General features: G+C 47.6%; 3 protein-coding genes across 3 annotated transcripts; 1 reads left to right on the top strand and 2 right to left on the bottom strand.

Moving 5' to 3' along the window:
• Window positions 1–4: 4 nt before the first annotated feature.
• TMEM50A (transmembrane protein 50A) lies at window positions 5–4,039 on the bottom strand. The gene is made up of 7 exons (XM_075437791.1): window positions 3,924–4,039; window positions 3,447–3,558; window positions 2,931–3,043; window positions 2,424–2,491; window positions 2,130–2,222; window positions 764–824; window positions 5–478 (listed from the first exon to the last, which is right to left on the bottom strand). Exons 2-7 carry the CDS (start codon window positions 3,537–3,539, stop codon window positions 433–435), a joined length of 474 nt encoding a protein of 157 aa, XP_075293906.1. The 5' UTR covers window positions 3,540–3,558; window positions 3,924–4,039; the 3' UTR covers window positions 5–432.
• Window positions 4,040–4,147: 108 nt separating this feature from the next.
• On the top strand, window positions 4,148–9,285 carry RSRP1 (arginine and serine rich protein 1). The gene is made up of 6 exons (XM_075438044.1): window positions 4,148–4,395; window positions 4,501–4,556; window positions 5,815–6,438; window positions 6,787–6,941; window positions 8,161–8,244; window positions 8,755–9,285. The coding sequence occupies exons 1-6, from the start codon at window positions 4,307–4,309 to the stop codon at window positions 8,935–8,937; spliced, it is 1,191 nt and encodes a 396-aa protein (XP_075294159.1). The 5' UTR covers window positions 4,148–4,306; the 3' UTR covers window positions 8,938–9,285.
• Window positions 9,286–9,953: 668 nt separating this feature from the next.
• SYF2 (SYF2 pre-mRNA splicing factor) lies at window positions 9,954–12,691 on the bottom strand. Its single transcript, XM_075438168.1, has 7 exons — window positions 12,587–12,691; window positions 12,382–12,498; window positions 11,690–11,815; window positions 11,300–11,417; window positions 11,096–11,186; window positions 10,458–10,556; window positions 9,954–10,349 (listed from the first exon to the last, which is right to left on the bottom strand). Exons 1-7 carry the CDS (start codon window positions 12,641–12,643, stop codon window positions 10,184–10,186), a joined length of 774 nt encoding a protein of 257 aa, XP_075294283.1. The 5' UTR covers window positions 12,644–12,691; the 3' UTR covers window positions 9,954–10,183.
• Window positions 12,692–14,798: the final 2,107 nt, after the last annotated feature.

The raw sequence follows: 14,798 nt of genomic DNA, 5'->3' as shown, positions 1-14,798 counted from the left end.
CCAGTATGTTTTGAAATTGAAGAAATGGTTATATTGTCCAGATACAGGAAATACTTAATAAATATATGTTAAAAAGACATTTTAAAGCATTTTTAGTAAGTCTTAGATTGTAAATAACATCATAGAAACAGCTGGTTAAACTTCCATGTCCCACTGTACTACTGACGTGTAACAAACTTCGTTTCATAAAAGTGACTTGCATTGTTACTTGTAGCAATTTTACATTTGTCAAAAACATTACAACATTTAAATCAACATACAAGAGTAAAAAAGTTAAACAGAATAGAACCAGAATTTTTAGTGCTATGATTTAACGTTTTCCTCATTTTCTCTTTAGACACATGAAGGTTACTGTTTACAAAATGGCTTTACAAAGTTTTGGGAGTGTGCAGGTAAAAAACCAGCATGGCCAATGCACTTCCACAGGCGTGTTCACTGCCACAAGTCTTCCGTGCGCCCAAATTTGAAGACCAGGCCTCTGTTTAAAACACAATAAAGGGACATGAGTGCCTAACAGAGCAAATCAAATACCTTGTACTTTAAATATGTAACTTCAGGGAGCAAGCTGTGGTATTTGTAAATCCAGTTCCCGGTCCTGCAGCCTGTGCAGGACAGACACCAGAGATCGACTGCCTTTACCAGCAGTTTATTCACTGATGTCTAGGTACAAAACAGGGCTTAAAAAGAACAGGTTACAGCAAGTTTCAGTTTTAGTCATTATACACAAATTAGATAAGAAATGAAGAAAGGAAGATAGTCTTACCCAAAAAAGATGAATGCATTCTGGAAAAACACAGCTATTCCTGGGTATACTACAGTTTTTTCTAACAAAAGAAAAAAAATCTCCATAAATTTTTTGGAAGTAATTTTCGAGAACATCCCATCTCTGACATTTCAGAAGCACTAAACTGCACTAGGTTAGCAAAGCTAACCAGTTTTATTTAAGTAAGAACATTTGGGGTCTGTGTACTGTGAAGCAGAGGTAAGGAGCCACACTAGACAGAGGGGTCCGTCACAGTGTAGGGTTCCCGACCAGATACGGGGCTGAAGTGACAACACACAGTCGCTGCTGTTGCTGCTCCTTAACGAGTCTACGCCAGACTGTTCTGGCACGCAATTCAGACAGCACTGTGCAGCTCACAGAACCCTTTCATTCTCTAACCAGTCCCCTCCAACCTCTGTTTCTCCGTTGTGTGACACAGAAGACAAGCATAAGCCTCAGCCCACTGGAAAGCTAATTAAGTGACTTTTGTGCCTCCCCCAAATCATTTAACTGCCCAAAGAAAAGCAGCTTCTCCTGTTCTCTAACCCAAAATGCGCATCTCGGATGCGGTGCTCATAAAGACTGGAATTATGACATGGGATCGCACATCCTGTGTGGTATATGTGTATGCGTTAAGTATATCTACATACATATTCAGATACAATGACAATATACAAAATGGGAGAGCACATTAGCACTACTACACAACTAATGCACCTATGTTTCCCTGAAAATCCCCTGTGAACTGAGTAAAGCCAAAGCTGATGAGACTGTAAATTAAACACCACCACCAATGTGTCCTGCCTACTCTGAAACTCCCTTCAGCTCCAGGTACAAGTAGTAGCTTTACATTTACTTAAGTGGCCTAACTTCCGTTGGAAAAATGAAGGGTAATACGCTGCAGTTTTCATGTCCTTCTCAAGACTTGCCCTTAGAAAAAGTTACCATGGTACATGTTAAGGTATGAATTTAAACAGGCAACTTCAACTAGTTTTTTCCCTTTTGCTAATTTAACATATAGGCTTTGGGAGAAATTTGCACAAAATCAGTAATTTTTATTCTGGGAATAAGTGTTCACCCAGGGAATTATTCCCATATAACTGCAGCAGTTTAGTTGTATCAGTACAGTTCCCAGGTGACCAGGACGTGTGTTTCTAATGAGGCTAGCTGAAAGTTTGACTTGGAAGTAGATAAAATCCATCACAATAATAGTAAATAGTATGGAACAGTGGTGCATAGGGAACCAAAAATATTAAAACTGGGCCTGCCTAGAAACTATCCAAAAATAAGTTCTAAAGCTCAATAGCCATTTAAAATACTTCAAACTTTCAAAATGGATGAGGTCACACTCCATGCTGTATCTTACCTTTAACAACGTAGCCTCCAAAAAGGATCCACATGGAAGCAATCAGAGATCCAAAAGCCATCATAAAGCCAATGAACAGCCAGATCCGAGCACCTTGAGAAAGACGTAGGGATGCTTTGTGTCCGAGTACGGACACTGGTGACTTTCAGCATGCTTTTGTTTCAGAGCACCTTCTGTCACACACCAGAGCTACGCACACACACACAGCGTGCACACTGGTACAGCTCTTACAACTCTTCCAAGAGTTAACGGCTTCACAGGGCTATCGCTATGCAACAGCCTGCACCACCGTACCTGTTTGTCCCAGACAGCCTTCACTGTAACTGTCACCCCGCACTTGTCCATTGGACACCGCATTGATCCTGCACCAGCAAAACAGGATAAAACTGGGTAAGCACAGGTAAAGCAAGAAGTAAGTGTTTACACAGCAAGAGGAGAAACTTCCCAGAAACCTACATGAAAAGGATGATGTTGTGGGTTTTGGTTTTTGTTTTTTTTTTTTTTTTTTTTTTAAAGAAGGATAAGGCTAAAACTTAAAAAGCATTTCTCCAATAATAAGACTTGGATAAGGCTAAAACTTAAAAAGCATTTCTCCAATATTAAGACTTGAATCTGTACAACACATTTTTAAAAAATAATTCCTTACTATAAATACCAACAAAGAAAGATATAGGAGGTACTCAGATAGTAACTTGGTTTGTTATTCTTAGTTTCCTCTCCATTTAAAGATGATGTGTTATTTTATTAATTGCACAAAGTAAGTTCTAGGAGTGTGTAGCTCCGATCCAGAATTACACTTACATTAGGAAGGCAATAGTGGCTATAACCCCACAAGCATGGTACGAATGGTTGAAGTCTTCCACTGTAGGGTATTTTACAGCTGCATCTATGATTATCCACCAACCTGTAAAAAACTGTTAAAAAAGAAGAAAAAGCACGACAGCTTAAAATACGGACACAAGCCTTCTAACAATATGTAAGATTACTCTAGAGAAAGTAATGGTAATATATAAAATCATTCTTACGGTCTCCAGCCCAGAGTGAATTGATAGTGTAACTAGTTTTGTTATCAACTTAGGAACAAGGTTAAATGCAAAGGCAGAGATTTGCATTTTCCAATAGTTATTACATGGGTAGAAGCTGAGAAACTTCAGTAACACGTGGATGCAAGCGCCCAGATTTTGTCATGAACTCTGCTTCTACATACAAGGACAACGTGCTTCTTCCTTTTACATCCAAACAGTTAATAATTATCAGCTCATCGACAGCTGGCGACATCTGGAAAGCCTGAAGCAGCGCAAGAGAAGCTGCACCTACCAGCACTCCCGCAGCCACAGAAGCGATCGTGTTTCGTTTCTCTCCCCAGTCAACGCACTCCGAGCACCTCAAGCTCTCAAGAAAACCTGACATTTTTCAGCGCTCTGAAGAGCTAGAGAAGAAAAAGAGACGTTTCTTTCCAAGAGGAAACCCATCGCACGCCAAGGGCCGGCGCGCAGCGATTCGAACTGCCGCACGCTGCCTGAAAACCCCGCAGCCAGGGCCGCTTCCCGAACAGAGCAGCGGACAGAGCCTGACCACCAACACCTCCGCCCCCCGGGCCACCCCCGGAGAGGCGACGGCCTCAGAGCTGAGGCGATGACACCGCCGGTCAGCGCTCCCAGCGCTCGGGAGGGGACCCTCCCGCCCCCCACCAAGGCCGAGGCCATCCGGGAGGAGAAGGAAGCGGCCCAGCCCCGCCCGGGGACCGGCCTCACGTCCCGGTACGGTTCCTCACGCCGCGTTCCCGGTTTTTACCTCACGGCGCGGAGGAAACGATCGTCGCCGGGCGGCTCACCGGCGCGCGCGCACACCGCCGCCGAAGCGCCCGGAACCGCGCATGCGCGGGGGCTCAGGGGATTTGCGCTCCGCTTGGGCCGCGCGACGGGGGCGGGTGCGCGCAGGCGCACTGGGTGCAGGCGGGTGGGGGGGGGCTTCCGGAACAGCTCCTTCTGCGCATGTGTGGTAGGGGGGCGATGGCGGCGGGTGCGCATGCGCCGCCATCGCGTAACGGGCGGGTGGTTTCTGGAAGGTTCTCGCCCGCCCTCAGTCGCTGCTTGGTGGCGGGAGCGGGTGGTGGCTGCTGTGAGGGCTGCGTATCGCGGCTTGTTTCCTCCGTGGAAGGAGCCTGGTCGGTCGCTATGGGGGTGACTCGGGAAGCGGGGCTCTCTCCTCAGGCGTCGCCGCTGGAGCGGGATCCGTGCGGGGGAAGCCCGGCTGGTTGGAGGCGGTGAGTTGGCGGGGCAGCTGCGGGGAGGGGCCGCCTTGGGTTAAACCTTCTGAGGGAGCGCTGTTGAGGGATCACACGCGTTATTGCCGTTTCTTTTCGTTACAGAAGCGCGTTGGGGTCTGACGGGAAGCCGCAGCGGGGGTGTCCGGCCGCTCCCAGCGGTAAGTGCCTGGGTGGGGGGTGGGGGGTCGGCCGCGAAATTCCTGTGCGTTCAGGCCCCCCGGACCGGCTGGGCCCGCTGAAGCCCGGTTGTGTCAGGAAACCGGAGGTGTGCTCCACATCTGCGTTGTTATAAACAGTGATCTCCAAGTAGCTTAGCGATGGGAGGCGGGGGGGCTGCCCGAGTTCGGAGTAAATCGGTTGTTTCGTCTTGGCGGTGCCCTGCACGGTGCCTGTGACCTTTACCCTTGCTTAGACGTGAAGTAGTGAAACTTCAGCTTCGGTAACAGCAAGGGGAATGCTTCTTAGAAACTGGAACTTAGTACCCTTGATCGATTTCAGTAAGGTTTTAGGGTTTATTTGGTCACTTTGGTTTACAGTGAGCATAGAAGAGAGATGTTGTGATAAAGTAAGCTTACTTAAGCTGTAAAGTGGTGATGTAACTTGGGGTTTAAGTACTAGTGGTAAGATAGTTACACCCTGGAGTACAGTAACCTTTGCAGATATAAAATGGCTGCCACTAGAGTGACAGCCATTTTAATTATTAATATAGAACCGTAATGAGTGTGGCATCTTTACAAGTCATATCTAGTGAATCATTAGCTGTATTTTTCACTAATTATGTAGAATGCTGTTAATAGCAGCTTGCGATATATGCTGCAGGGATATATGAAGCTTTGTGCAGATAGTTTGGAATGGGATACAGCCAAGATCTTGAAGAGGCTGCTTTGTACCTTGAAGGTACTTCTTAATTTTTGTTCTCTGTTGGAGGGAACCAGTGAAACCTAACCTCCATAGAACTGCAGAAGAAAACTATTCAATTTGTACTGATGGCTATCTTGCCTTGCAGCTTATTGCATCTATATTTAGAATAGATTGAAAAAAAACATACCTTGAAAATTCTTGTGTAGAGAGGGGGGAAAAAAGGTATTAACTCGTATCCCTTTCACAAAAGGTGTGTGCTTACCTAGCAAACAAAGGGTATTGAACTTTAAACCTACACAAACAAACCTCTCTTCAAAATTCCATGCAGGACTAGTCACGGTTGAAACTGAAGTCTTTTTTAATTTCATATGAAAGACTGACCACAGGAGAGGAAATGATGCTTTAAATGGTCATGTACAAAGCATGCTGATAAACTGGATGAGATTGTTGGTGTGTTTATGCTTGAACTTTTTGCCCGTGTGTCATAATGTTTGTCGCTGTACAAATAACTTGCTGTGTGTAAATGATCAGCTTCCCCCTTCCCACCCACAACAGGAACAGAGACTGGATATTACAGAACAACAGTAAAAACAGAACCAGCTTCTGAAAGTACCTGCATGCAGAAAATGGTGGTTAGGAAAACTGATGATATGACAGGCTTCATGGATGACTTAACCCTCAGCTCACTGAAGAAGAGAGAGTCGTCTTTGAGATCCAAGAGAAGCTGTGATAGGTCATCAACAAGGTCATCTAGCAGATCCTCTTGCAGTTCACAGTCCAGTTCAAATAGTTCCTCTTCAGCTTCCTCCAGGAGTTGGAGCCGGTCCAGATCAAGGTCACGGGCTAGAAGAAATGGTTCCCGAAGGTACAGAAGATACTCTCGCTCGTATTCCAGAAGCCGGTCGAGATCACGTGGCTACACGAGGTACCGAGGAAGGTACCATGTCAGACACTACAGGAGGTACTGCCGTTCTCCTCCAAGGTACAGATCACGCAGCAGGTCATGGTCTCGTGGAAGGTCGTATTACAGAAGGTCCTATTCCAGAAGCAGATCACGTTCAAGAGGCAGAAGATACTATGGATTTGGGCGAACAATATATCCCGAGGCTTACAGGAGCTGGAGAAGCAGGTCACGAACAAGATCTCGGAGTAGGTCACCTCTCCATTTGAGTGAAAAAGGTGCTTTTTTTTTTTTGAGACTTTAATTGTGTGAGAACTCAAAAACATACAATTTATTTTAACCAGTCAGCTTCTCATCTGTTTACTTGCTTTGTAGAGCATAACTGAGAGTGGCAATGTGGAAGAAAACCTCTGCATGGTTATAAAAATGTATTAATAAAAAATAGTAGTTCAGAGCATATGCTTTGCACTTCAGCTGAAGCTAAATCTCCCAAGTTCTGATGAAAATTCATCACAGTTGATGCTTACGTAGGTGTAGTGATAGTAAACCTGCAGTTTCTAGGCTTGCAAGAATAGGTACATGTTGATTTAAACATAAGCAAATTACGTGCTTTTTTCCTCTTGCAGAGAAGAGGGAACTCCTGGAAATTGCAAAAGCTAATGCTGCAAAAGCTCTGGGAACAGATAACATAGTCTTGCCAGCAAGCTTGAAGATCCTTACTCCTTCCAAAGAGATAAAAAATGAAATACAAGAGCATGAAGATGCTGGAGAGTCAGCTGAGGTAAGTACGGACTTGGAGTATTCTCAATGAAAAGGTAAACACTTCTTAAAACTTGTTGCCTGCATGGATGTGTTAGTTTTTAACTGTGGAGTTCATGATTATGAATTCAAACCCTTGAACAAAAACTCCAGATTTACCAGAATGCTAAAAACTGTTCTGGAAACCACCGTAGACTTTGTGTTAAGCTGAAAGTACTATGGACTGTTAAGAGGTGGTTGACCCACTGCGTATGTGCAGGCTTTCCAGTGGGAAGGAGAGGTGAATGTAGTTTCATGAGTTCTTCATTAGAAGAATGAGTTCTTCTAATAGGATATTGCCCATTAATTAGACGAGTTTGTGTTTCTGACCTAGAACAAGGAGTCTCCGTACCAAACCTAGTGAATAGTGTGGATTTTTTTTTTTAAAGGATAAATCTTTCTGCCCTTTTCAGTGTTAAAAGCTTTTCATGTGCAACAGACTTGTTTCCCCAAAATTACATACCCAAGCACACAATGCATTTTACATACTTTATTTCTGTCTTATAGAAATCATGACTATGGTTCCAGACATGATGAAGAAAATCTGTTGGTAATTAAGGGACTTGTGGGCTGTAGCTGCTGTGCATTGAAGGGAGGGAGAAACTTAAGCAGCGTAAACTGAATTTGAATTTTAGTTTGGCTCTGTTAGTGTGTTAACCTGATTCATGCTAAATACAAAACTGCAATAACTGTTACATGGATCAGATAGTGCTGTTTGAAATGGAAGTGAATTTACTAAGGGTTTTAGACAAATGGTACAGGCATCCCTTTCATAATATATGCAATATATTCCAGATGTTGAGAGAGTACAGAAGAAGAGGCCTCCATCACTTGCAGATAAGTTTATTGTCATTATCCAAAGCTCTGCAGGATGGATGTGCAGAACTTAATGTGACTTGCTCTACCACTGCACTTCACTGTGTGGCAGTCCATGCTTTGAATTGTTTTAATCCTCCTTAAAACTGTAACTGGGGCATGGATATCAGCTCACATGTGAATTGGCACTGTGACATTGATAAAAATACTGAATGCTTTTTGAATTAAGTTCAACATTGATCTGTTTGCATATTTAGTAGCTTACAGCTACTTCTGGTGTAAATACCTGAGACAGCTCTACCAGAAAGTTCATACTCTCTAGTAACTGCCTTAACTTGCACGGAATAATGTATCCTCTCGCTGAAGCTGCCTGTGCTCTTCTCTAGCAACCCGGAAGACCAGCAGAAGACATGACCAAGAGTGGAGTGGAGAGAGTAGCTGTACAGAGAAGCATTTCTTTCAGTCCTAATGTAAGTGTGATTTCCCAAGATGGGAGTCCGGTACATCACCTGCCCTGTGTTAGGCTTTCCCCAGCACTGGTTGCCAGATTCAAGATCTTATTAATAGTAACAAGTTGAATTTAGTGCTTGCATAATGACTTTCCTGGAGAGTTAGGTCTAGTACTTCAGCAGTAGAGCATTGAAAACACACTACAGCACTGTGCTTAAAATAGGTGTTTATGTTTCACAACCTAATCATGTTGAACATCTGTACTGTACTATAGACTCAAAAGTGTATGCCAGAGCTAATTCACACCAGAGCTTATTTTAAGCTCCGTGTTTTAGTGATAAAAACTAAGGAAGAAGCAACTTTCCTAAATCCTGTGTCAGTGAAGCGCACATGATTGATACTTGGTAGGCATCAGGTCTCTCATGAGATGAAACTCTTGCCTTGCCAGCACAGTTGTTTACCTTGAAGTTGACAGGTCTTAGCACATTCCTTCTTGTTCTAGCGTTTTTAAAGGAAATTTCTCTTTCCAGAATACAATGGCAAAACCAGTGCTACAGAAGCCAGTGAGCCATGTTAAGGAACCAGCAATTTCTCCGGCAAGAGAAGAGGACAGAAAGGGAAGTCCCTATGGGCAATGGGTTCCTGTCAAGAAGGAGGAGAAGAAAACATTTATAAACTTCTCGCCTAAAAGTGCACCGTTCCGGGCACGCTAGCATATTTGTCTTGCTGTCTCTGACTGCAGCATTACGCATACTTCAGTAGCGAGAGCTGAGATTTTCTGGTCAGGCTGAAGACTTGTTAATACTGAGTATTTATTTTGAGATCTTAATTTTGGAATCTTAGGTTTCTCTTTCAGATATAGAGCACAGTGATCCAGAAGCCACAGATGGGAATCTTGTGTACATTTGTAAATATTTTTGTATTGCTTTAATGGACTAGAACTTCCAGGTGGGTAACTTTTTCTAAATATAGCTCAGTAGCTGTTATTTTGAACACTTGATTTACATGGTGTAACTGTTTTCTTCAAGTAAATAAACTTTAGTTTTGCACTGGCTTCTCAAGGTGTGGAGTATCAGACCTGTGTCCAGTAATAAGTTGGCCTAAGTGGTTATTTCCAGGTGCAGCTTTCAGTTACCCTACTCTTAGCACAAAGTGCAACAGAAGGTGATTTCTGAGTAATTCCGAGGGTAACCTTCACGCTGGAATCGTTCCTGTCCAGGCTGGGCCTGTTTCAGGGCCTCCAGAGTGCCTTCCCCATGAAGGCTCCTGGTGGATGCGTGCCTGACTGCCAAATGCAAAGCCATTGCCCTTGTCACTGCCAAAAACATGGCCCCTGAGCAACTCCCCCTTCCCCTGACTTGTGGTGCTGACCTGGGCTTAATGCAGGCTTGATTCAGTGGCTCACAAACCTTTACCCCCTGGAGAAAAGCAGGCGAGCATGTTGGCAGACTGGGAGCAATCAGTTAAACTCCAGTCTGGAAGCCTTAAGAAACTATTCAATTACCAGGACAAGGCTGGCAAATATACCAAGGATTATGTACTCTGTGGTGACAAAAGTTAATACTGCAGACAGCCGCTCTTCCTGGGAGCTGCTGCTGGGCAGGGGGACAGCTGTGCTCTGAGCTTCAGGCCTGTTCCTTAAGTGTTCTGTCACCTTGCTAAACGAGCGTGTGCAGGGACGTCACCGCTCTCCAGCTACGACAGAACAAAGACAAGCTTTACTCCAAACTGAGGGATAAGAGTTGGTGTTTATTTAGAACATGGCATTACACAAGCTGGTTATTTCTGAAAGTAAAAGGTACATACAGCTGGAGTTGTTACACAAATTGCTTCTACCCCCTTACATATACTATTGATTTTAAAAATCAGTTAAAGTCTACAAGGTATTTTTCTGACACAACTTGAAATCTCTCTACCAAACACTAAGGGGCATAGCAGGGCTTTGCCAACGGCGATGGTTCAGATGGCTGTTCCTCTCTCCAGGTTCTGTTTAATCTCGGCTGTGTACTTCCCGTAGAACCTCTCCGCCTTCTTGTTGAACTTGGCGTTTCTCTCGTTAATGTAGTCGATGTCTGCGTCGTCGTTGTAAGGACGTCGCCGACTGTACTTCTCACGCTTTTCAATTCTGTAAGACAAAGGCAGCGTTTGAAGACCTGTGGGGTGAATCCTGTGGGTCTGATTACACAGAGCTGCTCCACGTCCCAGACTTTGTTTCACCTTAGTATTTACTCACTGTTTTTCGAGATCTGCAACCATCCTATCAACCCCTTCCTTAGACGGCACGTGACTTCCATGGAGAAGACTGTCAGACGTGGGATACAGCGCTTCACCACTGGGCAAGAGTAACAGAGGGGCAGCAGTTTACACAACTATTGATCGCTGGGAGATTTCACTGCTTCTCGTGGATTCTTACTGTAACGCTTCAAGGCACTGAACTTGTACTGAACTGTGGGAGTCCAGGATGCAGACGAGAACATGCTGAAACCCACTGAAATTCTAAATCTGAATGCAAACTTAGCAAGTTCTCAGCAGCCAGTCAGTCTGTGCTTAAACAAAACCCCAAAACCCGCCCCAAGAGCAATCTACTCACATATTTAAATACAATTAATTGAGAAAATATTTCTTCAAACTCAGTAATGCTAAGTGTGAAGAAAGGAACCTCATCAGCTACCCCACTACCGCTCGTGCCTCCTGAAGCAGGGACTGCAGAGCAGATCAGGGAGGCTGCGCCTTTGAAGGTCACGTTAAAATACTAATATTACAGTGTGTGTGAGACTCTGCATGTGCTGAGAGGATTGGTTTAAGTCTTCAGCGTTGGCCAGTAATCTAGAAATACCCCAGACGGTGCGAGAGGACTGCAAGCAAACGTACTACTGCTCTTTCAGCTTCTCGTACTGCTCCAGGTCGGGTTTGATCTGCCGGGTTAACCGCTGGTACTGGCGCAGCTGCGCAGACGCGTAATCTTTGGGAGAAAATGAATTCGTGTTAGGGCAAAGGTTTTTATTTCACGATTCAGCTCGCAGCTGAAATACCAACAAAGGTGCTCACTACAAACACGGACAATTATGTCGTTACCTGAAAATCCCAGGTCTGGATTTTTCTTCTTCTTTTTCCTTTCCCATCTGTCGGCTTCCTCAGCACTGATCTCCAGCAGTCTAACTCGCTCGTAGTCTTCTCCTCTCGCTGCACATTCCTAGCACAGCACAAAGAACACTTTGGTTCGAACAAGAAGACAGTGGCCAGGCATCAAACTTAGTTACCACTGCCCAGATCAGCGCAGAGTCAACCTTTAGCACAGGACAATGATTTAGATAATCAGGAGTCTACTTAGGAGACGGATTTTTGGGGGTGATGTCTGTGTAAGCTCCCAGGACTGTCCAGCCAGCGCAAAGGGGGCTCAGCCTCACCTCAGCCCCGCGGGCTGAGGCTCAGCAGGGCTACGGGAAGCTGTCATTGCGTCTTTACCTTCTTCTTCTGTTCCACCTTCAGTTCCCACTCCAGCCGAGCTTTTTTGGCTTCCCAGTTTGGTGGCAGTTTACGTCTTTTGTCTTCTTCCACCACTTCTTGGTGATTCAGCTTACGAGCCTCATTCTAGGAACAAAATGCTTTGTTACCCCCGGCAACGCTCGACCCCACAAACAGGAAAAGCCCCAAACGCCCCAGGATCGCCGGTGCTGGGCCTGGGGGGGGGCCAGGCCGCCGCTCGCTGACCCCACCATGAAAATCATAGAATCATCGAATGATTTGGGTTGGGAGGGACCTTAAAGATCATCTGGTTCCAAGCCCCCTGCCACGAGCAGGGACATCTTCCACCAGCCCAGGGTGCTCAGAGCTCCATCCAGCCTGGCCTTGAACACTGCCAGGGAGGGGGCAGCCACAGCTTCTCTGGGCAACCTGGGCCAGGGCCTCACCATCCTCAGGGTGCATTTGGCAAAGGAGCAAGGACACCACGACCCGGTCAGGGCTGCGACAGGACGGGGAATCGCTGCTGCTGCGATGGGAGCAGCGAACCGGCGGCACAGCCTCCCCGCGACTGCCGGGCCGCGGCCGGCCTGCGCCCGAGCAGGGCCGCGTAACCCCCGCCGCCCCCTCCGCGGCAGCGCTGGCAGCAACCGGCCCCACTCCCGGGTCCCGGTCCCGGTCCGGCCGCCGCGTACCCGCTTCATGTGGAGCTCCCGGAACCTGCGCAGCCGCTCCTCCCGCCTCTGCGCTGCCGCCGCCTCCGCCTCCGCCGCCGAGCCAGGCCCCGCCTCGTCCTCTGAGCCCGAGGAGCCCTGAAACAACCCACACTCAGCCACCGGCACCGGGGAGGAGGCGGGAACCCCACGCCCGCTTCTCCCCCCGCCGCCGAGGCCGCCTCACCCCGCCGTCGGGATCCGGAGCCCCCAACCCGCTCAGCGCCGACACCGCCGCCGCCATCGCGGCCGGTAAACACTTCCGCTTCTGGCCCCGCCCTGCCGGGGTGCTGCCGCGGCGCTCGCGCGCCCCCCAGCGGGCGGGAGGTGCGCCTGCCGTCACCTCGTGAGGCGGCCCCGGCCGCCATTAACCCACTCCTCGCCTCGACGCCTGCGGGGCTTTGCTTCTCCGCCTTGGAACTGGAGAGGCTTCAAGGTCTGTCCCCCGCCAGCAGCTGGGAGCAGGGTTTGTCGTGACGGCCTCCGGTCGTCGTCTCCCCTTTACTTTGCCTGACTTCAAGGAGCTGGGGGCTGCAGGGGGCTGTGGTGAGGAGTCCGTGGCCTCCCTGCCAGCCCCAGCCTCTGCCCCAGCCCCGGCCTCTGCCCCAGCCCCGGCCTCCGCCCCAGCCCCGGCCCCCCTGCCAGCCCCGGCACCCAGGGGTCCATGGTTTGTATGTGGTTTTCGAGCTTCGTTTCTGTGTGCCGAGGAGGAGCAGACAGAAGCGGTGTGTCTCCTTTTTTATCTTTGGAGGCAGATTTAAAGCCTTGTCACTGCATCTCGGAGCCGGCTGGAAAGCAATCTTTAAATTACCCCTGTATTCTAGACACTAATGTCCGGGCAGGCAACCTGCTGTGGGCTTGAAGAGACTCCACGGTTTAGTAAACGCTGTTAATCAACCTTTTTTTCTTCTTCCAAGGAATCAATGTGGTGACGCAAGCCTGATAGTCAAAGCAAGGAAGCAGCACGTGAACCAGACGAACTCTGCTGTGCCTCAGCTCACCTGGAAGCAGCGGTGAGAGCTTGGTGTAGGACGAGAAGCCAAGCCGCAGCATCCCTCTGCCCGTGCTGTGCGTCTGCTCGGCCCCTCCGGGAATCACTCCCGTTACCCACAGCAGGTTTGCAAGGGGAGAAAGTTGTAGCTGTTACAGAAAACAAAAAGTTTTGCTGCAACTTCTGAGCAGATAAATTAAAAATTTGCTAATATTGCTGAAGTGGCCAGGATCCTCCAGCCTTATAAAGCCAAATGTAGATTTATTATAAGCGTTTACCAGCAATCCTGATATGCACATACAAATGCATCTATGCATATGTATGTGTGATGTCTTTATATTTGTACAGTAAAGGTAGAAGTGTTCAGGACTTTTGTTTTTCTTTGAAGAAACTGTCCAAACCCCAGACAGTTAAGAATTGCTGGCCGACGATATGTGTTTTAAATTGACCTTGTCAGCTGCGGCTCATGACTTTCCAGCAGAGGGAAATGCAGCACAAGCCGTGAGGGGTTGTGGTGATGGCAGGCAGCCCTGGCAAACTCAAACTATCTTTGTTCTCTTTTAACTTCACTTTCTTCCACTGCCAAACTCTGATGCATGCTGAGTGATTAAAAATATCAAATACAGTGTTACCCAGCAAGGAGTCAAGTCAGAGGAAAAAAAAGAAACCCAACCTAGTGAAGCCAGTGCTGTAAAACTGAGCAGACTGGGACAAAGAATGGGAAGCAGAAGACTTTTATATAGCTTTGTCGACAGTATCTTAAGAAAAAGGAGAGGATTGTTCTGACGTGGTTTGTTTTTTGGGTCTCCCCCTCACCTGCCTTCTCCATATCCTCGTGGCTTGGCTGGGAGTTGTTGGATTTCCGTGCACACTGAGCTTGCTGTCACCACGCCGGAGACAGGGACCGCTGGTGCTGGAAGAGGGGAGATTTCTGAAAGAAGCAGCCAGCAAGGTGGTTGGTGGCGCTGGGCAGTGAACTGGGCAGTGCGCTCTCAGAGTTATGTGCTTGGGTCACGGCTTTACCGATATGTCTCTGCTCCCTCCGGAGCTCCCATCCTCACTGCCCTGAGGTTGCCCCTTAGGTCCCGTCCTCACCGGCTCTGAGCCTGCTCCAGCGAGGGCTGTCCCACCGCCTGCGTGGGTGGCCCCAAGGGTTTTAGCGGCCGTGATCAGTGCATGACAGGAGCAAAGAAAAGCTGAGAAACATCTTGCTGCCGTGCTGCGGCAGCAACCCTGGCCATGTCGCGCCTTTTATTTTCTGGAGCATCCGGACAACGTCCTGTGACGCCTGAGCACTGGGTCGCTCTGCGTCTCCTCCAAACGCAAGTCGGGAGCAAGCAGAGGGGCGAGCGGCAGGGAAAGGGGGGGGCTCTGGGCAGAGACTGCCCCCGGTGTTGGCTCTGCTCTG

Source organism: Opisthocomus hoazin, chromosome 17, assembly GCF_030867145.1.
Source record: "Opisthocomus hoazin isolate bOpiHoa1 chromosome 17, bOpiHoa1.hap1, whole genome shotgun sequence".
NCBI lineage: Eukaryota > Metazoa > Chordata > Aves > Opisthocomiformes > Opisthocomidae > Opisthocomus > Opisthocomus hoazin.
The sequence above is the reverse complement of the archived record's forward strand: the minus strand, read 5'-3'. Positions and strand labels throughout refer to the sequence as shown.